The sequence below is a fragment of the Protopterus annectens genome, chromosome 6.part1, assembly GCF_019279795.1.
Source record: "Protopterus annectens isolate FY-2018-M chromosome 6.part1, PAN1.0, whole genome shotgun sequence".
In the NCBI taxonomy this organism is placed as follows: Eukaryota; Metazoa; Chordata; order Ceratodontiformes; family Protopteridae; genus Protopterus; species Protopterus annectens.
Window position 1 is genome coordinate 31417393 of NC_056738.1, and position 26371 is coordinate 31443763.

Here is a 26371-nt window from a genome sequence, read left to right on the forward strand (position 1 = left end):
AGATGCTGGGTGAGCAGATTGGACTGACTGCAGTGATGATTTTTTTTGAGTTATGTTACAGAACTGGAATTGTCTAGATATAGTAAAGCCTTGCTGAGTCTAATTATGGTGGCTGCCAAAAAAGTAATTACTAGAAAATGGAAATCAAAGTCTAGACCGACTTTACTAGAAGTAGTGAATACAGTAACATAAATAAAACAACTAGAATTGGGATCTTTAGAAATGGGAAGGAGCAAATTACATAGGAAAAAAATGGGAATTGTGGGAACAATATATGCAGAGCAGGAACGAGTTTTAAGAAGCGGGATTTGAATGAGCTATATAATGTTTAACTGACAATGACTGATGGTTTATAAGTGATGTATAAGGTTTGCAACTACAGTTGTTTCAATGGTGTCTATGATGTAAACTGCAACTAAAGTAAAAGCCTCTATGTTTTTCATTTATATATATGTAAGATTTAATAAAGATGTTTGGAAAAAAAAATAGATATGGTGGCACCTGTCTTCCTCGTAGAAGAGAGTGGTATCACTGGTCTAATCTTTATAAAATTTAAATGAAAGAACAGTCTACATGGAGAAAAATCTTTTCCAGAGTAAGAGGTACAGGGTTCTCAGACATTTTAACAGCTACACACTTCTTCCTAACACCTTACGTTTCACAATGTGAAGAAGAGTTCTCTCAATATACTATGGGTGTGGCACATTCCTAAACATTGGGCAGAATGCTCAGTAAAGGAAAAAAGGAAAACTGACAACAGAATAACTCCTGACACCACCTAAAAATGACAGTTCCCAGAGAAATGAAGAATCAAATTATTAATGCAAAAAAAAAAAGTCGGTCTTCTTAAGGTATTGCAGATAAATAGTTACTTATTTTCTATTTATTAACCAAGTAAGCCCACTAGACAACGTGTCCCTTTTCAGAGGTGACCTGGGAGCAGTCTGGTTAAGTAACTTACTCAAAGTTCCACAGCAGGCAACTGGAGATGGAAGGAATCAAACCCTGTACCATTGGCTACAGGAAGCAGCTTGTTAAGAGCTAGAGTTGTAATCCTTTGCACCCTGTACTCTTGGCTACAGGAAGCAGCTTGTTAAGTGCTAGAGTCGTAATCCTTTGCACTAACTGCTATGTAAAACTTTCTTTTGTTGTGAGGTTGCAGCCACTAAGATTATTTTCAAGCAAAAAGTCTGGCAGTGCCAGAGGTTGAGAGCTCAGAATAATCTGCACAAGTATGTCCTTACATAAACCAACATCCCAAGCCAAAAAGGAGGGTTGAAGTTAAAAGACCACTTGAAAGATATGTTAAAGGAAAATATGCTAAACATGGAAATCTGGACAGAGATCTTGTCACTGCTGGGGCAAACTGCACCCTCAGAAAAGAAAGTCGCACAATGAAATGGACAAGGTAACCAAATACTAATACCACTGACTCGGGTCACTGTTCTGTTGGCTTCAAATCACTGCATCTGCTCAGATATGTAATCCATCATAGTGAGTAATTTTACACAGTTCTCAGTGTCCAAACTACTTGTTCTTGTAGCCACTGCTTAAAACAACCATTTTACACTGCTCAATATGAACATTTAACAGGACAAAACTTCATAACTTCAGGATAGAAAATTTTCCTTCCAGCAAACCGTGATGTTTCTAACATGGGAGTAAAACAGAGATGTCATAAATTTAAGTTAACAAAGACCTAAAAGAAGGCTGGACTCTTACACGGATTAGCATACCATCTGAATCAGGACTAATCACAATGTCCCCATATGGAAACCTGCAGAATTCCATAAGTGGAAGCTTCCACAACTAAAGGCTAGGATGCAAACACATCCATGCATGGTTCCCCCTAAACTTTAAATATAGTAAATTTGTCAAAACACACTGATAGTATTATTCTATTTGACACTGGTGCTGGTCTGCTAGAGTAGGTTGTTCTTTAGAAGTATGAAGGTCCTAAGCAGCAAGTTATACCCTGTAGTATAAAAGCTTCTTTGCTGAAAAAGGAAGGACTGGATTCCAACTACTTAATACAACTTGTTGTTGTACTACCAATACTACTAGTACTGAACTGCTGTTGAAAATGTCTCTTATGGGTACATAAATTGTTCTGGATTTAACAGTGTGCTAGTGTATCCTCGACTCCTAGACCATCCAAGATTCCTTCCCTTCTGAAAGGGAAGTACCTATAGTTAAGGACCAACTAAGGCTGCAAATGCACACCAGAAAACCTATTGGCAAGTTCCATCATGACCACACCTGTAAGAGAAACTATTTGGCATTATGATCTGCTTCTGCAGCTGGTCTGTGCTTTGGCTTCACTACTCCCTCATCAGCACGTTTGGTGCCTTGGACTGTGAATCTAAGACAGGCCATGTGACTACACAAATAGAAACACAGAGATATTTACTGGCTTTACTATGATGTGCCATTTTAACGACTCCTAGCAAGTAACATAAGGGGTCCTGAATGACAGCTTATCAGTTCCAAAAAATATGGCTTAAGACAGAGAATATGTTAAGAGAACATAAGTGGCACTTACACAGCTATAATGAATCATGGCCCAATGACAATAGCAGGTGCACAAACTAACACTATGCATGCAATAACCTCTTAGTAGGCAAATACAGCCGGCATGTTAAGAGTTAATAAACACTGTTTAAATTGCATATTCTAAATCCTTTAACATTCTAGCCAGAAGCAGGCACTAGAGAATGGTTTCCACAGTCTGAATGACTACGATACATGAAATGGGCATCTGAAATCCACAGCACACAATTACTCCCAGCTTGTCAATGTTAAACTCTGCTGAGCTTCTGTGTGGGATCTTCTGCATAAATATAGTATGTGGAGCAGCATCACAGTCAACAGCTTATTAATCTCTTCGTAAGTGCCAGTCCATGGTCCCCTCAACAATGCATAGAGGTCTAGATGTAGTGCATAATGTGACAACAGGATGAAGTAACAGAGAAAGCATGGCACTCTTTACCGATATGACAGCAGAAAATCCAGTACCTCCAAGTCAACAGTTTTAACAGATAGTCAGTGCTGGTGATTAAGAGAAGGATAAAAATCAACACAATCCCCACAACAGTCCCAAACACAGCATCAGCTGTCGGACATAACATATTCCAGACAGGGAATGAACAGATACAAAGCGGAAGGGTGGAGGGATATTTTCTGATGGGTTGTTATGAAGGCTTCATTTGAGTATGCTTCACTTTTGGTTTCAAACTCTTTCCACATAAATGTTTCACAGAAGGTTATTTATGAGTGGTAGAACTTTAACAGAATATGGACTGAGAAAGATCTGACAAAGTAAACGTCTTGAGATATGATGAAATACTGTTCCCCATTATTACTCATCATTTCTTGAGTAGCTGACCTTCTGTTCAGAAGAGAGCTGTGTGAATTCTGAAGCACCAGTAGATGAATATGGCTGCACAACAATGGTGGGGTTTCCTCCTGGAAAGCAAAATAGCACAAAATGTCCATTAAATTACAGAAATACTTTCAAAAATAATGCCTAGCACTACTACACTATAGGATGATGTGCTATAAAAAATATTCTGTGAATAAATAAGATATAATGGATACTAAATCAAATCCATGCTGCAGCAGCAGACAGACTACAGATAAAGTACAGTTGTGCACACTTACCATAAATGCAGATGTCCGAGTGTATTCACTGTTGCAGTCATAGCATTTGGGTTATCCCTGCCAGGGTAGCCTTCGCCCGGCCCGAATACCAGAGGCTTAGTATTTCTGTGTCGGTTGCTGTCACTTCAGGACTGACGTCAGGTCGTTAATAGTATAAAGTAAAGCAGCTGACGCCATTACATCAGTTTTTCTTGCCCTAACCTGTCAGGAACACCCTAGTGGGAGTCAGGCTCTGGTGGAAAAACCCTACCAGTAGAAAGTAAATATCAATATGTCCCTTGAAAGGAAAGAGAAGAAAGAAGAGGGGGATGGAGGGAGGGAAACCAGGACTGCAACAGTGAATACACTCAGACATCTACATTTCTGATAAGTGTACACAACTGTACTATGTTCTTCGTGTTTCACTGTTGCAGTCATCACATTTAGGTTGATTCCCAAAGCTGAGAAAATGGGTGGAGACAGTCAAGGAAACTAGGGGATGGCTAGGATGCCCTGCAAGACTGCAGAGGCAAACCCTGCCTTGCATTTGGAGAAGATAGGCAGGTGGTAATACTTGGTAAAGGTGTGAACAGATGTCCAGGTGGTAGTCTCCAGGATGTCCCTGGCAGGGACTATGAGAAAAGCTGCAGAGGTTGAGGCTGCTCTGGTGGAGCGAGTCCTGATCCCCTTGGGGGGAGGCTTTCCATGTTGCTTGTAGCAGAAATGGATACAGTGTGCTATCCATTTGGAAATGGTTTGTTTGGAGATTGCTTTGCCCTCTGCCTCTGCAGCAAAGCTAACCAACAACTGATCAGACTTTCTGAAGGATTTAGTAGTGTCTATTTAGAATCTGAGCTGTCTGTGCACAACTAGGGAGTGCAGGATGCATTCCCCCTTGTTCTGTGGGTTAGGGTAAAAGGTGGCCAAATTAATGGATTGGTTGAGAGCATTTGAGACTGAGGCAAGGAAGTAGGTGCCTGAGATTGGGTCGTCGGTTTCTTGGGTGTGGTTCGTAACCTGGGCCTAAGAAACTTGGTAGTTTTCGAAAGAATGGTAGATGTGAAATGTCTTCAGTTTGTGTTGAGAACTGGTAGTGCGAAGGACTTCCCCGGAAGCCGGTGACTGCTCAGTGGCCCTGGATCCATCCAAGTGAGAGACAACCACACGATCCTTAGTCGAAGAGTTTTGCGGCATATCAGACTCCAAAAGGGTCTCGGTAGTGGCTTGCGAATCCCACAGAAGTGGGCATCAGGGGCTGCGAAAGCACCTCACTGACGACTAGCTTAACGGAACTGTTGTTGGTAGGTTTGGACCTATGTAGTCTGTCTCTGTCTTTATCTTTATGTTTTTTTCAGAAGATCTGCTGTTGGATGGCTTACCAAGGCCATATCAGAATTAGAGGACTGTAAGCAAAAATATCTAGCTACAATAAGGGCCCAGCGACGTATAGTTCTGGTGTTGAACAAAGTACAGAAGCGACAGCGAGAGACGTCGTGGTCTGGACCTAAGCAACTGACGCAGTAAGAATGAAAGTCTCAGTGTGGTATTTGCTTTCCACAGGTGAGACAACTGTTAACTTTTTCTGACATCGGTTAGTGCAAGAAAAAAGGATCCCCAACGTTGTACTTAGCTTTAGAAGACTTCAGCTTCAATTCGGAAGACTAAACTCAGGTAGCAGCCGACTGGCACTCGTGCAAACTGCTTCTGCTTCGGGTTCTGCAGCAAGAAAGACTGAGGTAATGGCGTTGGCTGCCTTACTTTATACTACTGATGACCTGATGCCAGTTCTGAAGCGACAGCACCTGACGGAGAAATACTAAGCCTCTGGTATTCAAGCCAGTCGAGGGCTACCCTGGCATGGATAACCCAAATGTGATGACTGCAACAGTGAAATACGAAGAACCATTTGTTATGACTGCAGATGCATCCTTGAAGGACATCATCAGTAACTGGTATACTTTTTTTGCCCATGAAGTTAAGCTAGTAGGACTGTAGAATCAGCATAACTACTGCACAGTAACTTCAGAATGGTTAAGACAACCCTCCTCGATAAACTTTTGGTCTTTCCACCAATTGAAATTCAGCCATTTTTGGAAGATCACACATTCAGGAATACAGATGCTTCCACAATGATACATGGAATACAATCAAAAACTTGCTACATAAACAAGTCTATTTCCATATCCTGGCAATTTCACCCTTCCAGACACTAAAAAGCACTTTATTGCAAATGAAGAAGCAAAGTAAAAACAAAACACCTACAGTGTTAACCAGGAACACGCATGTGCTTGCCTAACTTATAGGGAATGTCAAATGATGAAGCAGGATGGAGGGGTCATGCACTCACAAGGATATGGTGCAAACATGCAGCAATCATTAAATATGACCCGCCAGTCACGGATATGCGTGCTCATATCAGGAAAAAGTAATTCCACGGCTACTGCACTTATCCATCTTTGAATAAGCTTTTCTAACAAAGAACAACCTGCATTTTATTCTTCAGAAAGGAGTGGATGATATAATCAAAGGTAAACCTGATTATTTAATTTGGAGTACTACAGGCAAGAAACTTTTAGGAGTAAGAAGACACTTCTGGCCAGCCATATGTAATGACTCCTAGAAGTGTGCAGTTTGTCCTGACCCTTAAACCTTAAAGGACAGGTGGAAACCTACTGATCTGCTCATTCTCCTTTTGTGGTTAATTCTAGGCTGTGGCACACAATGAAAATGGTGGGAAGGTGTTCCTGACTCAAAGAAGGGTCCACTCAAACAGCAACTGAATCTCTACTACTTCCAGCACTGTTGTTGGGCTGAATCCACAGCAGTACCTAACAGAGTGGAAGAAGCCACAGTAAACCCCATGGACTAAGGTTTAAAATGCTGAATCCTGAAATACAGTCACAACTAACTAAGATCAGCTGGTCAAGACAATAATACTTAAATGTAAGAGGACTAAATGGCCATGGTATACATCTCTGCTATGGAGATATTCTTGAACACAAGTGAGTAAGGCAACCACTCCTATTAGCACTATGGGTTTTGATCATAGCACTTACTAGTAAGCAGTTCAACACCAAATGAAGACAACAACTGGCAATTCATTTATATTGTATTCGTTTGGTAACTGCAAGCACTTCCCTCCCTGGATCAAAGGAAATTAAAACCTGGTTTGTCTTCCTAAACCACACACCTCACTCCAGGTAAAATCTGAACTGGCTATACACAACCTTCAGAAAATGGATGACAACACATATCTTGCTAAATCTATCCCTATTTTTGGCCCCTTGTCCCCCCATTATTTTAGGCTTTGTCCAGATTTCTTGGTCTAAGAGGTTGAGAAGCATGCATACAGCTAATGAAAACTACATGTTGTGCTGGATGACATGGACGGGGACTATAAGCACACTGCCTGCTGAGGATGGTGTGTGGTGACAAAAAGCAGACCTAGTATGGTTCAAGCAGTGGCATCAAGCAATATTACTTAACAGTACATTATCTCACCAAGCACCTACAGAAACATCAGTTGCCATCTAGGCTTTTGGTTTCAAAACCCGGTGTAAGGTGACCACATGAAACCATTCACATGGGATTAACTGCCCCCTGAGGCTTGGAGGAAATCCTAGAAGAAGAGGCCTCAATCTTCAAATACCATTTCCCACGACCAGCTGGACAGCCCTGAGTTTCAGTCAATCATCCAGGGGTTGGGGCTGGGAGATAAGGCCATGTCTCTACTGTTTCCCTCATCTTCTTCCAAAGCAAAAGATAGTAAAGTTGTGTACAGTTACCATAAATGTAGATGTTCGAGTGTATTCACTGTTGCAGTCATCACATTTGGGTTATCCTGCCAGGGGTAGCCCTCAGTCGGCCCGAATACCAGAGGCTTAGTATTTCTGCGTCGCTTGCTGTCACTCCAGGACTGACGTCGGGTCATCAGTGGTATAAAATCAAGCAGCTGATGCCATTACATCAGGTTTTTCTTGCCCCATCTGTCGGTAGTGCCCAAATAGGGAACTAGGTTATGGTGAAAGACGTAAATACCAAACATTCTCTGTAAGGAGAGAGAGAGAGAGAGAGAGAGAGAGAGAGACAAGGGGGATGGAGGGAGGGAAACCAGGATTGCAATAGATACACTCGAACATCTACGTTTATGGTAAGTGTACACAACTGTACTATGTTCTTCATGTTTCACTGTTGCAGTCATCACATTTGGGTGGATTATCAAAGCTGAAGAAAAGGGTGAGGGGTAGTCAGGAAGACTGGGGGCTGGCTAGGATGCCCTGCAAGACTGTAGTGGCAATGCTTGCCCTGAATTTGGAGAAGATAGGCAGGTGGTAATGCTTGGTGAAGTTATGAACAGATGTCCATGTTGCAGCCTCTAGGATGTCCCTGGTGGGGACCCCTCTGAGAAAAGCTGCAGAGGTGGAGGTTCCCTGGTCGAATGTGTCCTGAACCCCTTTGGGGCGGTTTTCCATGCTGTTTGTAGCCAAAATGGATGCAGTGTGCTATCCATTTGGAGACTGTTTGTTTGGATATGGCCTTGCCCTCTGCCCCTGCTGTGAAGCTGACAAGCAACTGTTTTTCTAAAAGATTTAGTCCTGTCCAAACAGAATCTGAGCTGTCTGTGCACATCTAGAGAGTGCAGAATCCTTTCCCCCTTGTTTTGTGGGTTAGGGAAAAAGGTGGGCAAATGAATGGATTGGTTGAGAGCCACACTGGACACCACTTTAGGCATGAAGGATGGGTTAGTCCTGAGGGAGACCCTGTCAGTATGGAAAATGATGGAGGGCTCTACAGCCATGAGTGCTTGTAGCTTTGATACTCTTCTAGCTGAAGTGATGTCCAGGAGCAAGGCCGTCTTCCAAGAGAGGAATTTTAACTCTTGCTGAAGCAGCAGGTTCAAAGGGGGGTAGGGTGAGCTTTTCCAACACAAAGTTAAGGTCCCAAGCTGGGGTAGGAGCTCTTCTGGGTGGCCTTAAGTTGTTAGCCCCTATTAGGAACTGTTTGATGAGAGGGTGTGAGAAGAGAGGTGGCTCTGTGCTGTAATGAGAAGAGATGGCAGAGGCATGCATTTTAATGGAAGAGAAGGATAGGCCCCTGTGTAGTAGATCTGCTAGGTAATCCAAGATGAGCGGTAGGGAGGGCTGTGCCATTCCGGCTCCCTTAGCCTGGAGCCTGGTGCAAAACCTTCTCCACTTGTCAGCGTAGGATTTTCTAGTGCTGGGGCGTCTGGCCTCACGTATAACATCGAGTACTTGTTTGCTTAAGCTGGCAGCTTGAGGAGAGGTCAGGGGATAAGCCAGGCTGCCAGGCTGAGGGTCTGCAATTCTGGATGCGTGGATTCTCTATTCCTCTGGGTCAGGAGTGTTGGGATCTGAGGAAGGTGCCATGGTGGCAGGGGTGACAAGCTGTGCAGCAGTGGGTAGCAGTGCTGGCATAGCCAGTCTGGGGCAATCAGGATTGACCGCAGTTTTTCCTCCCTTATTTTGAGCAGCACCCTTGAAATGAGTGGTAGAAGGGGAAATGCATAGACCGAGAGGTTTACCCACTGGAAGGATAGAGCATCCACTTTCCAGGCCTTGCTGTGAGGTTCCCTGGTGCAGAATTTGCTGAGCTGATTGGTGTGGGAGGCAAAAAGGTCCACCTTCGGGGTGCCCCATTTCTGGGTTACAAGGATGAAAGTTGTGTTGTCTAGCTGCCACTTGTGTGGGTCTAGCAGATTTCTGCTCAAGTTGCCTGCCAGAGAGTTTAGGGACCCTGGCAGGAATTGTGCTAGCAGGTGTAGTTGCATGGCTGAGGCCGTGTGCCAAAGGGTCATGGCAAGCCTGCAGAGGGGATAAGAGTGAGTCCCTCCCTGCCTGTTGATATACCACATCACTGTGGTGTTGTCTGTTTTGATCAGTAGAGACCCCAGGGAGAGTAGGGGTCTGAAAGCTGTCAAGGTGTGCTGAACAGCTAGCATCTCTTTTTGGTTGATGTGCAGATGTACTTGATTTGGGCTCCAGTGGCCCTGAATGCACCTACCGTCCAGCAGTGCACCCCAAGCATAGTCTGATGCGTCTATGGTGATGGTCTGGGCGGTGTGGGGTTGTGAGAAGGGAAGTCCCTTGTGGTGGTTGCATGCTGCTGCCCACCAAAGAAAATCTTTCCTTAGAAAAGGTATCACTGGTATGATAGTTTCCAGGTCTTGAGAGTGTTGACACCAAAGGCTTTTTACGTATCATTGCAGTTTCCTCATATGCAGTCTGGCATATGGAATGAGTACAATGTAGGAGGCCATGAACCCTACAGCTTGCAGGATTTTCCTTGTGGATAACTGGGTTCTGGTGGCTAGTTGAGAGAAGAAATCTGTCAGGTAGGCTTGTTCTTCTAGAGTAAAGAATGCCATCTGGAATGCTGTGTCCAAACTTGCTCCCAGGAATACAATTTTTTGTGTGGAGACTAGTTTTGATTTCTTTTCGTTGATAGTATATCCCAGGGAGGTCAGTAGGTCCTTTACAAAGGTCAGGTGCTGTAACAGCTTTTCCTGACTGTCTGCCTGAATCAGGGAATCTTCTAAGTAGGGGGTACATTTGAATATTTCTTTGTCTGCAAAAAACAATGGCTGGAGCCAGGCATTTTGTGAAAACTCTGGGAGCAGTGGATAAGCCAAAGGGAAGCGCAGAGAACTGAAAGTGCAAAGATCGTTTCCTGAAATGTAGATATTTCCTGCAAGATTCCCTGATTGGGATGTGTAGGCATGCCTCTTTTACGTCTAGGGTGGCCAACCAAGCATCTTTGGAAAGCATAGGAAGAAGCTGCTGGAGGGTGAGCATTTTGAATTTTGGTATCACCAGAAATGTGTTTGGAATGGATAGATCTAGGATTGGGCACCCGGTGCCCTCTTTTCTGGGTACCAGGAAGAGTCTGGAATAGAAACCTTGGCCTATCTGGTCTGCAGGAACATGCTGTATTGCCCTCATGGAGAGCAGGGAAAGGACTTGTATTTTGGCCTCTGCCCACTGGTTTGGAGGGAGACCTGGGAACCCTTTTGGGGTTGGCAGAGTGTGGAAATAAAATTTGTATACCTGGGACACTGTTGAGGACCAATCGATCGTTGGTAATAGAGGCCCAGTTGCTTGCATGGAAGGAGAGTTTTCCTCCTAGGGGTACAAGAAGGTGGGCAGAGGTAAGGGGTGGAGGTGTAAAGTCATTGTGAGTTCTTACTATAAGGGGGTGGCTTAGCACTCCCTGTTTTTGAAGAGGAGGAACTCCATTACTTAGATCTCTGCATTCCCTGGGGCTGCTGTCTGGGGGGAGTCTGCTTCCCCTGGGTCTGGGCTGAGCTGGACTGGAGGGGACAGGAAAGGACCAGTGCTTGTAGGGGCAATTCCTACTGAACCTCGGAGGCTGGACCTGTAAAAAGTCTTTAAATGTCTGCATAGATTTAGCTTTTTCTTCCATCTTTTTTAAGACCTCTTTTGCCTTGGTGCCCAACAAATTGTCTTTGTCCAAGTGTGCGTTCCAATAATTTTGATTTGACGTGGTCTGTTCCTTAAGCCAAGCATGCCTTCTGAGGAAAGGACCAGTAACTGCTGCCTTGCAAGATCCTTCGGGCATCAAAGCCACATTGCAAGGTGTGCTTATTAACTTGACTTGCAGAATGCATAAGCTCTTGTAATTCTTTATTTTCTGCACAAGCAGGAAAGGAAGATATTTTTTGTTTGAGGAGTTCCATATGCTGCTGATATTTCAGCATGTGGAACTGACAATTTAACGCTCTGATAGCAAGAGTAGCAGAGGTGCATACTTTTTTACCCCATCTATCTAAAGCTCGGGAATCCCTGTCAGAGTGGGTGGGATTCTTAGCTGAGGTTTCTTTAACTCCTTTAGGTCCTTGACAGATGACCTCTGGGTCAGCAGTAGGATTTTTGAAAAGGAATTTGAGAGAGTCAGGGACTCTGTAGTACCTGTCAGGTTTCCTGGGGGCAGGAGGAAGGGTGTCAGGAGTCAAACTGGATTCCATAAAAACATGATCGACAACATCCAGGACAAGAGGAGTGGCCAAAGGTCTGTGCTGTGGTAAATCTAAGAATTCCCAGAGTCTATTTTTTAACCGTGGATAGTCTTGACATTCTCATTGGAAATGCTCCCTTAAAGTATGAAAGGTTTCACCAAATGAAAAATCGTTGGGTGGAGAGGCAGAAGGAATGGATTCCTCTACATCAGAATCCTCATAAGCAGATAGGGGTTGCATGTCTTCATATTCAGAAGCATCAGAGTCATCGGACTCCTGTTCAGATAAAACTACTGGGGACAAGTCTCTCTTTCTTTTGTAAGGGGTAGCCTGGCTTCACCTAATAAGCATAATAAGGTCTTCAGCCATTTTAAGCATTTTAGATTGAGGCAAGGAAGTAGGTGCCCAAGCTTGGGACGTCGGTTTTTTGGGCATAGTTTATACCCTGAGCCTTAGAAACTCGGTAGTTTTAGAAAGAAATGAAGATGCAAAAGAAGTAGTCGTTGGTTTGTGTCGAGTATCAGTAAAGCGAAGTACTTCCTCGGTAGCTGGTGCCTGCTCCGGACCCATCCAAGGTAGAGACATCTGCAGGATCCTTAGTTGAAGAAGAGTCTTGCAGCATACCAGACTCCAAAATGGTCTTGGTAGCGGCCTGCGAATCCACAGAAGCGGGCATCAGAGGCTGTAAAAGCACCTCACTGAGGACTGGAGAACTGACAACTAGCTTAACGGAAGCATCATCTGCAGTTTTGGACCTGTGCAGTCTGTCTCTGTCTTTATCCTTACTTTTTTTGGAAGATCGGTAGTTGGATGGCTTACCGAAGCCATATTGGAATTCGAGGACTGAGAGTGAAAATATCTAGCTACAATAAGGGCCCAACGACGTATAGTTCTGGTGTTCAACAAAGCATAAAAGCAACTGGGGGATGTTGTGGTCTGCGCCTAAACAGGTGATGCAGTAAGAAAAAGAAGTTATGTACTCACCATAACGTTCCATGTGAGTTGTTCCATCTCGCCTTCATTCCTCACTGATGGGTTTGATGCAGATCCTCTTCAGACATGGCCATTTATCAAAGCTCAAAGATTACCAGTAGCTCGAGACCAAGCCCCTTATCCCATCACGCACTGCTGGAATTACCTCAGATCTTGTTTGCTGCGTGTACCATATCCTAGTAAGAGGACTAATCTCCCCAGACAGGAAGAAACATTGAATAACCAGAATGAAGTCAGTCTCCAGGTCAACTGTCAGTCAGGTGGGGGAAGGAGGGAGGGAAGTGAGAATGAAGGCAAGATGGAACAACTCACATGGAATGTTATGGTGAGTACATAACTTCTTTATGTGAAGTTGTTCAATCTCGCCGTTCATTTTTCACTGGTGGGTAGTGTCCCTAGCACCCTAAATCCTGGGTGGCTCACGGGAGTACATTTTTCAGGACGGGAGAACCAAAGGAAGCCCTGTCCCTGGAGGCCTTGCCCACTTTGTAATGAGTGATAAAAGTGTGAGGCTTAGACCAAGTGGCTGTAGCACAGATATTGTCAAGAGGTAATTTGGCTTGAAAGGCCGAATAAGTAGAGGCTGCTCTGCTTGAACGCACCTTCACTTTATGCAACAAAGACCTATTAGCAGATGAGTAAGTGTAGGTGATACAATCTGAAAGCCACTTAGAAAGGGTTGTTTTAGCCATTGGTCTACCTTTTCTGGCTTCAGAGAATGAAACAAAAAGTTGGTCTGACTTTCCCTTTCTTTTGTTCTGTCCAGATAATATCTAAGCTGTCTGTGAACATCAAGTTTGTGCAGCATGTATTCTAAACTGTTGGTATGGTTGGGGAAAAAAACGGGCAACTCAATAAATTGATTTATGTTTGTCTCAGAACATACTTTAGGCAGAAAAAAAGGGTTAGTCCTGAGGTATACTCTGTCAGGATGAAAAATCATATATGGAGGCATGACAGATAATGCCTGAAGCTCTGACACTCTGCGGGCAGAAGTAATGGCCACAAGAAAAATCGTTTTCCATGACAGAAACTTGAGCTCACAAGAAGACGCTGGTTCGAAGGGAGAAAGAATAATACGGGAAAGCATGAAATTCAAGCTCCAGGGAGAATAAGGAGTCTTCACTGGAGGTCTCATGAGAAAAGTACCTTTGAGGAAAGCCTTTGATAACTGGTGCTGCATAATATTCAGTCCATTAATACCTAGATGGAAATTAGATATAGCTGCTAACTGGACCCCAACGGTAGCAGCTGCAGCTCCTTCGTGAAAAATCTTGGTCAAGAATTCTAGAATGGATGACAATGGAGCTTGGTAAGGATCAAGGTTTTTGTTAGAAGCCCAAATGGAAAATCTTTTCCACTTACTCCGATACAACTTTCTGGTGGAAGGTTTGTGGGAAGTTAACAAAATCTGACTTGTGTCATCTGAAAGATTATGAAGCCTAGCTATACGGGGAACTGGAGCAGCCAAGCAGTTAGCTTCAGTGACTGCAAGGATGGATGGAGGTCCCCTGATGGGTGTGTCAGAAGGTCTGGAACAGGGTCCAGGGTCCATGAATCCTCCAAGAGATGACGGTGAAGAAATGGAAACCAAATCTGCCAAAGCCAATGAGGGGCTATAAGAATGACAGTCCTTCCTAGCGACTTTGCTTTCTGTAAAAATCTGGGTATCAGACGAATTGGGGGAAATGCATAGAGGAGACCTGGGGGCCAATTGTGAATGAGTGCATCTCTCGGGGGTTCTCCCAGAGGGGGGATCAGGGCAAAGTAGCTTCTGCATTTGGTGTTGATGTGGCTGGCAAAAAGATCACAGCAAGGTTGGCCCCATTTGCAGAAAATCCTGTCCGCAATTGCCTGCCTGAGGGACCACTCGTGTGGCAACAATATTGCCCTGCTCAGGTTGTCCACTATCACGTTGGATCTCCCCGGGATGTGTGTTGCCAACAGAAAATGCTGGGATGACACAGCCCACTGCCAAACTCCGAGGGCTTCTCGACAAGGGGGGTAAGGCTTGGTCCTGCCCTGTTTGTTCAAATGCCAGACCACTGACATGTCTGTCTGTATAGCAATTGTCCCTAGAGGGAGAGAGAGTCCTGAAAGTACTGGAACACCAGAAGTACTGCTCTCATCTCTAGGACATTGATATGCACATGTGACTCTTGATCCGTCCATGTGCCTTGGGCAATCTTTCCCTGAAAATGCCCCCTCACCCTATCAGGGAAGTGTCCGTGGTCACAGTGGCTACTGGAGGGGGGAGTACAAAGGGGTGTCCTATTGTAACATGTAGAGACGTCAACCACCACTGAAGATCCCTCTTGCAAGAGTTTGTAATCAGAATCATATGGTTCATTGGCAACTCCTGGTAAGACCACTGAGTGAACAGGAGCCATTGAAGAATCTGCATATGCATCCTCGCCAATAGAATGGCTAAAATTGCTGCCACCATCAAACCTAGTACTTTCAAGACCTCTGCGGCTGGAGCTCTGTTCTTTGAAACCAGTGATGTGATGTGTTGGTGAAGAATTGATACCCTTTCGACTGGAAGATGTAGAGTGGTGGTTGAAGTGTCTAACTCTGCCCCTATAAAGACGATATGCTGCGATGGTGACAAGGCAGACTTTTCGAAGTTGACCGTAATGCCTACGTGGTTGCAGAGTGTCAGAGTGGATTCTGTTGCCTGAATCAGTTGATGCCTGGTGGTGGAGGTAAGGAGCCAATCATCTAAGTATGGAAACACCTGGAATCCTAGATGCCTCAAGTGAGCGTGAACACTGCCATACATGTGGTAAACACTCTGGGGGCTGTAGTGAGACCAAAAGGCAGGGCTCGAAACTGGTAGTGACCGGCTCCGAGCCAGAATCGCAGATGATCTATGGATGGTCTGGCCATTTTTATGTGGTAGTATGCATCCTTGAGCTCGATCGAGCACATCCAATTGTTCTTCCCTAAAAAGGGGAGTATGGACTGAAGCGTGACCATCTGAAACTTCTCTTTTTTACAAATTGGTTCAGTCTGCTGAGGTCCAAAATGGGTCTCCAGTCCCCTGTTTTCTTTGGAACCAAAAGAATCTTGAGTAAGTTCCGAATCCTGTTTGGTCTGCTGGGACTGGTTGGATGACTCTCTTGTCTAGCAACTTGCAGACCTCTATGGTTGCTTGTTCCCTGTAACTGGGTGGAACATCCGGGATTCTCTTGACGGGAATGGGTGGAGCGGAGAATGGTATGAAATACCCTCTGGAAATGATGCTTTGTACCCATCTGTCATTTGTGATATCTAACCAGGCTTCTGGGTACAAAGATAAGCGACCCCCCGTCCGCCTCCAGAGCAGGACAGTCGAAAATGAGGAGAGGCTCCACTGCCATTAGGGCCTGTAGCTCTGAGACTCTTCTAGCTGAAGTTATTGCCAGTAGCAGGGCAGTTTTCCATGATAGAAACTTTAAATCAGCTGAAATAGCTGGTTCAAAGGGCGGCAGTGTAAGCTTTTCTAGAACAAAGTTGAGATCCCAAGTTGGTGTTGGTGCTCTCCTGGGCGGTCTTATGTTCTTAGCCCCTCTGAGGCACTGTCTTAGGAGTGTATGTGAAAATAAAGGAGGATCCATGTTGTAGTGAACTGAAATCGCTGAGGCGTGGATCTTAATAGATGAAAAAGAAAGTCCTTTGAGCAACATCTCAGTTAAATATTGTAGAATCTGAGGAATGTTTGGAACAAGGGGCTTTTGGCCTTTAGCCTGGTTCCAGGCGCAAAATCTTTTCCATTTGTCTGAATAGGCTTTCCTGGTGCTGGGCCTCCTGGCCTCCAGAATGACATCCATAACAGCTGTAGATAAAGGTGTTGGCTGGTTGTTTAGGTAATTTGCCATGCAGCCAGATTTAAAGTCTTGAGCTGGCTGTGTAGAATCTGATTGTTTTGCTGAGTGAGCAGATGAGGAATTTGGGGTAAAATCCATGGTGGGCCGTGGGCCATGTTCTTTAGTATTGGATACCAGTGCTGGCGTGGCCAGTCTGGAGCAATGAGTATCATTTGTGGCCTCTCTAATCAGACTTTCAGCAGCACCTTTGCTAGAAGAGGCAGTGGAGGAAAGGCATACACTGTTAATGTTTTCCATCTGAATGAGAGGGTGTCCAATTTCCAAGCTAGTGGGTGGAATGTCCTTGTGCAAAATTTTCGAAGTTGGTAGTTTTGGGGGTTGGCAAACAGATCTATGTCTGGGCGTCCCCATTTTTGAGTTATCATTGCAAATACTTGTGGATCTAGTTTCCACTCGTGGGGATCCATGATGTTTCTGCTTAGGTCGTCTGCCAATGTGTTTTTCTTTCCTGGCAGGAATTGTGCTTGTAGTTGAACTTGGTAAGTCAGTGCGGTGTTCCACAAGGTCATTGCTTGCCTGCATAGGGGGTAGGAGTGTGTGCCTCCTTGCTTGTTTATGTATCACAGTACTGTGGTATTGTCCATCTTTATTAGGAGTTGTCCTGGATGTAAGAGGTCCTTGAAAGCTGTTAGGGCATTCTGTACAGCTAGCATTTCTTTTTGATTGATATGCAGATGCCTTTGATCTGTATCCCATTTGCCCTGAATGCACTTTTCCTGTCATGTGTGCTCCCCAGGCATAGTCCGATGCATCTGTTGTTATAGTTTGCCTGGCTGTGGGTAAGGTAAAAGGTTGACCCTTGTTGAGGTGACATGACTGTGCCCACCATAGAAACTCCTGTTGAAGGCAGGGAATGAGTGGTATCATTGTTTCCAAGCTCTGGCTGTGCTGAGTCCATACGCTTTTCAGGTACCAATGTAATTTCCTCATATGCAGTTTTGCAAATGGTATTAGGAGTATGCAAGATGCCATAAATCTCAAGGCCTGCAGAATATTTCTTGCAGGGAGTTGGGTCTTTGTTGCCATCATTTTGAAGTATTGAGTCAGCTGTTGTTGCTTGTCTGGCGTGAGATAAGCCATCTGGGCAGTTGTATTCAAGCTGGCACCCAGGAATATTATGTTCTGTGAGGGCACTAGTTTTGATTTCTTTTCATTTACTGTGTACCATATGCAACTTAAAAGGTGTTTGACAAATGCCAGATGCTTTAAAAGAATGTCCTTGCTTTCTGCTTGAGTAAGGCAGTCGTCCAGGTATGGGTATATTTGAATTCCTCTTTGTCTGCAGTATGCAATTACTGGTGCCAGGCATTTTGTGAAGACCCTGGGCGCAGTAGATAAGCCAAAGGGCAGTGCAGAGAATTGATAATGGGTTGAACCTGCAATAAAACGGAGGTATCTTCTGCAATTTTGTCTGAGAGGGACATGCAGGTATGCCTCCTTGAGATCCAACGTTACTAGCCAAGCCTTCTTGCCCAGCATGGGAAGAAGCTGCTGTAGTGTTAGCATCTTGAATTTGGGTACTTGCAGATAAGTGTTTAGAACTGAAAGGTCCAGAATGGGTTTCTCCAGGCTTTGTCCTTTCTGGGGACTAGAAAGAGAATTTCTGCTGAAACGAGGGGGTTGAACCTGTAAAAAATCCTTGACCGTCTGCATAGATTTAGCCTTATCCTCCATTTTCTTTAAGACCTCTTCTGCTTTTACACCAAATAAAACATCCTGCTGTAAAGGTGCATCCAATAACTTTGCTTTAACATGATCAGGCAGGGTTTGTTCTTTTAACCAAGCATGTCTATGTATGACAGACCCAGTCACTGCTGCTCTACAGGAAGCTTCCAAGGAATCAAAATCCACATTGTAAAGTATGTTTGCCCACCTGTTCAGCTGCATGCAACAAATCCTGCATTTCCTTGAAATCAGGCTGCTCTGAATGTGTGTTAATTTTTTGTTTTAATTGAGACATCAGGAATTGCTGATATTTTAGTATGTGAAACTGGCAATTTAAAGCCCTCATAGCTAGAGTAGCTGAGGTGTATACTTTCTTTCCCCATCTATCTAGTGCTCTGGAATCCCTTTCAGAGGGTACAGGATTTTTAGCAATAGAGGCCTTAACTCCTTTGGGACCCTGGGAAATGGTTTCTGGGTCAGCAACAGGGCTTTTATATAGGAATTTGTGAGAGTCAGGGACTCTGTAGTATCTGTCTCGTTTGGCTGGAGCAGGAGGTAGAGAGTCTGGGTTAAGGCTAGATTCTAAGTAAACATCATCCACAATGTCTAACACGGGAGGGATAGCAAGTGGTCTGTGCTGGGGTAGTAAAAGGAGCTCTCTGAGCCTTTTCTTAGAATAAGAGTAATCCTGGCCTTCCCAGCGGAAATGTTCCCTCATGGTATGCAAAGTTTTCCCAAAGGAGTAGTCTTCTGGGGAGATGCTGAGGGAATAGACTCTTCAGCATCAGAGTCTTCATAAGGGGGAAAAGAGTATTCCTGTTCCTCAGAAGAATGTGAGGAAATTGAAACCTGGTCAGAGGAAGCAGAATCCTCCTCTTGTCTTGGCCTTTTATCAGGAGGGGGGTGGGAACCCCTGATTAGGGTAATAAGATCTTCAGCCATCTTAAGCATCTGTTTCTTAGGCATGGGGCCTTGTACTGGAGACTGATGTACAGTCTTTTTTGTTTTTAAAGGAGTTTTTAGCTTAGCATAAGATTTAATGGCGAGTGTAGTTGGTCTAAAGACACCTTCTGCAACTGAAGGCGTTACTACTGCACCGGGATCTCCTCCTGCTCTGGAGTCGGGAGGGCCTAAAGATGAAGGCTGCGGCGGCCTAGTGCTCTCCGTTTGGGAATCAGAAGCCGTCTGGGGTTCTAAATCAGCGGTCGTCAGGGGCTGCGTAGGCACCTCACTGAAAACCAGAGAACCGGTGACTGGCCCAGCAGAGGCCTCGGAGTCTGGTTTGGATCTAGGCTGTCTGTCCTTATCCTTGCGGTTTTTATGCATGCCGGTTGTCGGTAGCTCCGATGGCATGGTATAATTAAATTTCCTACCAAAGTAGTGTTGGGCGAAATCAGACGTTTAATAGTTCGTTTATTAAACCTAGCACAAAACAGACAAACTGTGATGTCGTGGTCTGGGCCTAGGCAAGGAATACAATAAGAATGAACGTCCTTATGAGGTATTTGCTTCCCACAAGAAATGCAATTGTTAACTTTTTCTGACATCGGACTGACGCAAGAAAAGGTTCCCCAACGGGGTACTTAGCTTTATTGAAGACTTCGGTCTGAAATTCGATTTGAAAATCTCAGGAGTCGGCCGACTGGCACTTGCGAACTGCTTCTGCTTCGGGCACCGTGCGGCAAGAAAGACTGAAGAAAATGGCGTCGGATGCCTCTTACATACCCCTGGCGCACTGACATCAGGGAAGAAGCGACAGCAACAGACGCCGGACCAAGACTTTGGAACTCTGGCCGACTGTGGGACCACCTGACGGCAGGATAACCCAAGTGTGATGACTGCAGCAGTGTAACACGATGAACATTGGGGTATTTCTGAATGAAAGAACAGAGGCACATCCAGGCATGCCTACGAAGAGCAACCCCTGCTCCTGCAGCCCTACTCAATCCATCTGCTGCATATGATATGAGACGCATGGACGAGTTTGCAATGGAATTAAGGGTAGCAAGCTGGGCAGAAACCTTGTCAGTGACACCTGAAGCTACAGCACCCTGAAGAGTATCTCCCAACTCCTTAAGGAGGTCTCTTTGCAGTCTGGTGAAATGGGGCAGATAGTTCAATGATCGAATGGTGAAAGTCACTGAACTGAACATGGTGTTTCCCATATCTATCCATGATCCTAGAATCCCTGTTAGGAGGATGGATAGATGCAGAAGTTGCAGACAATTCCTTCTTGGTGGCTGCCGCCACCACCATGGCATCAACAGGGACTCCCTTAGACAAGAAGGTTTTATCTGCTGGGGCAGAGATAAACTTATTCGGCCTCAGAGGGACAGGTTCCATGGACTCCGGAGACTCCCATGCCCTACGAGAGACCAGTTGCATAAGCTCATCGTAGGGTGGAGACACCCAGGAGGTGGAAGGTTGAGACCCAAAAGCCTTCAGAAGAACAGACTCATCCTCAGTAAGGTTTTTGGACTGCCAATCACCCCTCTGCCTAAGGATCTCCGCAAAGGAGATGTCCTCAGAGGGGGATCGAGGGGACCCTTCTGACTCATCCAAGTCAGTGACAGATGTCAAGGACTCCTCTGGGGAGTCCAAATGCCACCTCTTGCACACACTCTTTCTGGGAACTTCCTCAGTAGGAACCTCTGGGGAAGTCTTACAAGAGCAGGGGAAGTGGGGCTACCTGAGGCTCTGGGTTCTCCATGCTTGGGGTGGCCGACGGAAGCAGAAGCAGACACCGGCACTTTAGGGGAAGAAGATGCCAGACCTGGTGATGAGGAAGTCGCAAGAGAGAGTACTCGCCTCATGGCTTCGAAGGCATCATGGCTTCAATGGGAAGGAGTCGATGGACCCGAAGGAACCGTGATCCCCTCCCACATCGATGCCATGGGTTCCGAGCTCGAGGTAGGAGCAGAGCTCACCCACGCCGAGGCCCCGAGAGGAAGAGTTACCACTGACAGTTCACTGCAACTATCCTCCTCGGACCCGACCGGAGAGTGTCGGCTCCTACAGTCCTCAGTCGGAGCCAAGGACATCCGAGTAGATTGAGCCAATGACACTGGGACAGATGTCGGCTCCAAGGGTTCTACAACCATCAGGTCGGTCTCTTCTGCCTCCAAAAACCCGTTACAGCTCAGAGGAGGAGCAGTCAATTTCTGGGTAGTAGACTTCGGTTCCGACACCTGGGTCGGAGCCGACAGCAATTTAGCTAGGCCTGGTGCCTTTAAGAGCTTCTGTACCAGCCAGTCCATGTCCGAATCCAAAAGACTAACAGAGGACCTGGAGGACTGCACCGATGGTGCCGACTGGAGTAATGGAGAAAAAGGAGATTCGGAGACCAGTTCCAAGGCAGTGTCACGGGTCCGAAAGGAAAAGACTGTCAGCTCCGAAGGCAACTGAAGTCACAGCAAGTTCCACTTTCTTAGACTTCTTTGACTTAGAGTCTGAAGAGGATTTCGAGGACTTCAATGACTTGCTGGCTCCATCCTGGTCAGTCAAAGCTTCCACAAAGGCGTGCTTAAGAAGACCTCGATCCATGAGCTTTCTCTTCCTCTCAGCAAGCACTCTAGTGGAAAAGGAGTGGCAGAAACTGCAGGACTCCTGAAGGTGCACCTCACCCAGACAATAAACACAATGAACGTGTCCGTCAGTGACAGACATCTTTTGTCCACAGTCAGGACATTTTTTGAAACTAGACTTAGGATGTCTGTCTTTATCTTCCAACATAATAAGAAACAAATTCTATCACCTTTAACAAGAAAGCAACTATGAAAACGCACACAATATTAATGCCCAAAAGGCCACACTGTATGTACATCTATATATGTATATAAATCTAAATATATATCTATATCTATATCTATATCTATATCTATATCTATATATATATATATATATAACTCACAAGAACTGTATATTAGTCAAAAAAAACCTAACTACAAAATTACACTAAAACTACACTACTAAAGGCCGAAGCCCACACTAGCAAAGAAAGGCCACTAAAACTAACGAGGCCCAAAAAGATTGTACTATTCTGGATAAGGGAAACACTAAGCAATAGAGTAGATTTGAAATATATGAAACATTTTTAAGAAAAACTTGCTAATTTGCTGAAAAAGTCTCCAGCAGAGCTGGAAACCAAGAGATCAGTGCAGTGGCAAACTAGATCTGAGGTAATTCCAGCAATGCATCATGGGATAGGGAGCTTGGTCTGGAGATACTGGTAATCTTTGAGCTTTGCTAAACAGCCGTGCTGGAGCCGACGATCAGCTCTGAACCCATCAGTGAAGAATGAACGGCGAGATTGAACAACTTCACATTGGAAGTTTTGGTGTGGTATTTGCTTTCCACAGGCGAGAAAACTGTTAACTTTTTCTGACATCGGTTAGAGCAAGAAAAAAGGATCCCAAACAGGGTACTTAGCTTTAGAAGACTTCAACTTCAGTTTGGAAATGAAAACTCAGGTAGTGACCTACCGGCACTCGTGTGAACAACTTCTGCTTCGAGCTTCTCGGCAAGAAAGACTGATGTAATGGCATCGGCTGCCTGATTTTATACTACTGACGACCTGACGTCAGACCTGGAGCGACAGCAACCGACGCAGAAATACCAAGCGTCTGGTATTTGGGCCGACTAAGGGCTACCCCTGGCAGGATAACCCAAATGTGATGACTGCAACAGTGAAACATGAAGAACATCAGCATAGGCTCCAGCCTTCACTGGACAAGCATGAAATCAGCACCTGCAGGAACTGGAAGGCTATCTTAAAAATAGCCTCAACTCAAGAAGGGTCAAGTCTCAACCTATTCTATGAGCTCTTGATTCTTGTACAGATGCTCTTATGTATACCTTGGGATGCGAGGACCCTTCCACTACATGAGAAGGTTTCAACTGCCACCTACAGAGTCCCAAAACCTTCTCTCTTGGACGCTGTTCACAGACACAAAAATGTAACGTAACTTAACTACATCTTAGAAAAGTAACTGGAGAAAGTCTACTTCAATACATTATGTCTACTGGTATTGTTCTGAGATTATGTGCTAGGAAGGCTAAGTCCTGGATGGAGATCATCTTAAATGAGGAAACGTATGACTATGTGCCCTTTTACCTCAACAACAACAAAAAAGAAGTTATGTACTTACTCCATGTTTGTAGTCCATCTCGCCTACATTCTTGCTGGATGGGTTCGGAGCCGATTCTCGGCACCGACTCGGCCGATACTAAAGCTCAAGAGCTTTTACTGGCTCGAGGCTAACCCCTATCCCATGGTGCCTCACAGCAATTCCCCAGATCTTGTTTGCAAGAAAGTAAATAGGTACACAAAAGTCAGTAAACTATCCATAACTATGCACATACAAACAGAATACTTTGTATTACTATCTATGCCAGGTGGACGGACAACTACAACCAGGTCAGACAGCATCATGGATAGTCCACCAGTTCCAACAGGAAAGGAGGGAGGGACGCAAGAATGTAGGCGAGATGGACTACAAACATGAAACGTTATGGTAAGTACATAACTTCTTTATGTTATGTAGTCCTATCTCGTCATAATTCATGCTGGATGGGACAGTGTCCCTAGCACCTTTATCCCGGGTGGCACAAGTGAACAGACTCTTCAGCACAGTGGACCCAAAGGATGACCTGTCCTGGGAAGGCAAATCCAATTTGCAATGAGTGGCAAAAGTATGAGGTCTTGCCCAAGTAGCTGCTGCACAAATGGTATCAATTGGGAGTTTTGATCTAAAGGCATATGAAGTTGATACTGCTCTGGTTGAATGGCCTTTTACTTTGGCTGGTAATTGTTTGCCAGCAGTTTTGTAAGCAAATGAAATGCAGTCTGAAAGCCATTTAGACAAAGTGACCTTAGAAACAGGCAAGCCTTTATTTTTGACTGAAAAGGAAACAACTGGTCTGATTTTCGAAATTTCTTTAGTTCTGTCTAGGTAAAACCTGAGAATTGTGGACATCCAATTGGTGTAGTCTGTATTCTGATTTATTAGTATGATTTGGGAAGAAAATAAGAAGTTATGTACCTACCATAACGTTCCATGTTAGTTGTCTTCTCTCGCCTTCTTTCTTGCTTGATGGGTTCGGAGCCGATCCTCGGCTCCGACTCGGCACTTGCTTTAGCTCGAGAACTCCTTTTACCAGCTCGAGGCAGCCCCATATCCCATGATGCAAGGCAGTAAATACCCAGATCTCGTTTGTTGACAAAGGGCAATAACACCAAGCATAAAATACTTCCAAAGGAAGAGGAAACTTACAGATGGAAAAGGACCAGGTCTGAATGGTCTTTAGCATAACAGTTTCTTATACAAGGTCTGTCCAGGCCAGGGGAAGGAGGGAGGGTCGAAAGAAGGGCGAGAGAAGACAACTAACATGGAACGTTATGGTAGGTACATAACTTCTTAATGTTAAGTTGTCAATCTCGCCTTCATTCTTGCTTGATGGGACGACGTCCATAGCACCTCTATCCTGGGTGGCTCAATGGAACAAACTCTTGAGGACTGTAGAGCCAAAACTGGCTCTGTCCCTGGAGGCCAAGTCCAATTTGTAATGGGAAACAAAAGTGTGAGGAGTGGCCCAAGTGGCCGCTGCACAAATAGTGTCCAAAGGCAGTCTAGCTTGAAAGGCTGTAGAAGTAGCTAAACTCCTAGCTGAATGTGCTTTAGGTTTTGAGCACAGCTGTTTTCCCCTGATCGTATAAATTTCAGTGATGACCGAAGAAAGCCATCTGGACAAAGTCACTTTAGAAACAGGAAGGCCTTTTTTATTATCCGCATAGGAAACAAAAAGTTGATCAGATTTCCTAAATGTTTTTGTTCTGTCCAAATAATATCTAAGCTGACGGTGGACATCAAGATAATGTAGCTTTTGTTCAGCTCTATCTGAATAGTTAGGAAAAATACAGGAGATCAATGGATTGATTCAGATTGTTTTTTGAAGCGACCTTAGGTAAAAAGGATGGATTAGTTCTCAAAGATACTCTGTCTTTGTGAAAAATCAAATAGGGGGGTCGAACCGAAAGAGCATGAAGTTCAGACACCCTCCTGGCAGATGTAATAGCCACTAGGAATAACGTTTTCCAAGAAAGATATTTTAGGGAACAAGAAACAGCTGGCTCAAAGGGGGGAAGAATCAAGGATGTCAGCACTAAATTTAGATCCCACTGAGGAGGAGGATTCCTGATTGGAGGTTTTAGTAGGAAAATTCCTTTCAAGAAGGCCCTGCAGAGCCTATGGGACATAATATTATGATCTGCTATCCCGACATGAAAATTAGAAATAGCAGCCAACTGAACTCTGACTGTGGAAGAAGAGGAGCCTGCATGAAAAATCTCTGCTAAGAAGTCCAGAACTGCCTGAACAGAGGCAGTAAAAGGATCAATATTTTGGGCCTTAGCCCAATAAGAGAAACGTTTCCATTTACTTGTGTAAATCCTCCTGGTAGAGGATTTTAGTGAAGCTACTATGATATCTCTAACTGGGTTAGAGATCAAAGGAAGCCTGGCTAAGGAAGGAAGTGGAGCAACCATGCTGTGAGGTTGAGAGAAGGGATTGACCGGTGCAGCTGACCGGATTGGTGAATCAGTAGATCTGGCACTGGGTCCAGATGCCACGGCTGCACCAAAAGGTGATGATGGAGGAATCGCCACCAAACTTGTCGAGGCCAGTAAGGGGCAATGAGAATCAATTTGGCTCTCAAACGGTAGCTTTCTGGATCACCTGAGGGATCAGAGGAAATGGAGGGAAGGCATAAAGAAGTCCCTGGGGCCAATCCTGGGTCAGAGCGCCTCTGGGGGGATGGCCTGATAGAGGGAAGAGGCTGAAGAAGTCTGGACATTTGCTGTTTTGGGGAGTAGCAAAAGATCGCAACATGGACGACCCCATTCCAGAAAAATCTCTTCCGCTATGGATTGCTTGAGAGACCACTGTGAGGCATGAGAATAGCTCTGCTCAATCTGTCCGCTATAATGTTGGTTTTCCCAGGGATATGCGTTGCTACCAGAAACCGATGAGAGGAGATCGCCCATTGCCAAAGTCTGAGCTCTCGACACAAGGGGTAGGACTTGGTTCCGCCCTGTTTGTTGATATACCAAACTACAGACATGTTGTCTGTGTGGACTGCAGTTGTCCCTACGGGAAGAAAGTCGTTGAGGGCTTGCAACGTTAAAAGCACTGCTCTCATCTCCAGGACATTTATG

At 44.9% G+C, this 26371-nt stretch overlaps 1 protein-coding gene across 2 annotated transcripts in view; it reads right to left on the minus strand.

The window, feature by feature from the left end:
- Positions 1 to 292: 292 nt before the first annotated feature.
- DNAJC5G (DnaJ heat shock protein family (Hsp40) member C5 gamma) overlaps positions 293 to 26371 on the minus strand; it is a 564813-nt gene continuing 538734 nt past the window's right edge. Inside the window, exon 5 of one of the 2 annotated variants that reach the window (XM_044075463.1) lies at positions 293 to 3465. In XM_044075463.1, coding sequence (XP_043931398.1) covers positions 3359 to 3465 — 107 coding nt within the window. In that variant the 3' untranslated portion in view covers positions 293 to 3358. The remainder of the gene's footprint in view (positions 3466 to 26371) is intronic. The other variant, XM_044075465.1, reaches the window with a different exon arrangement.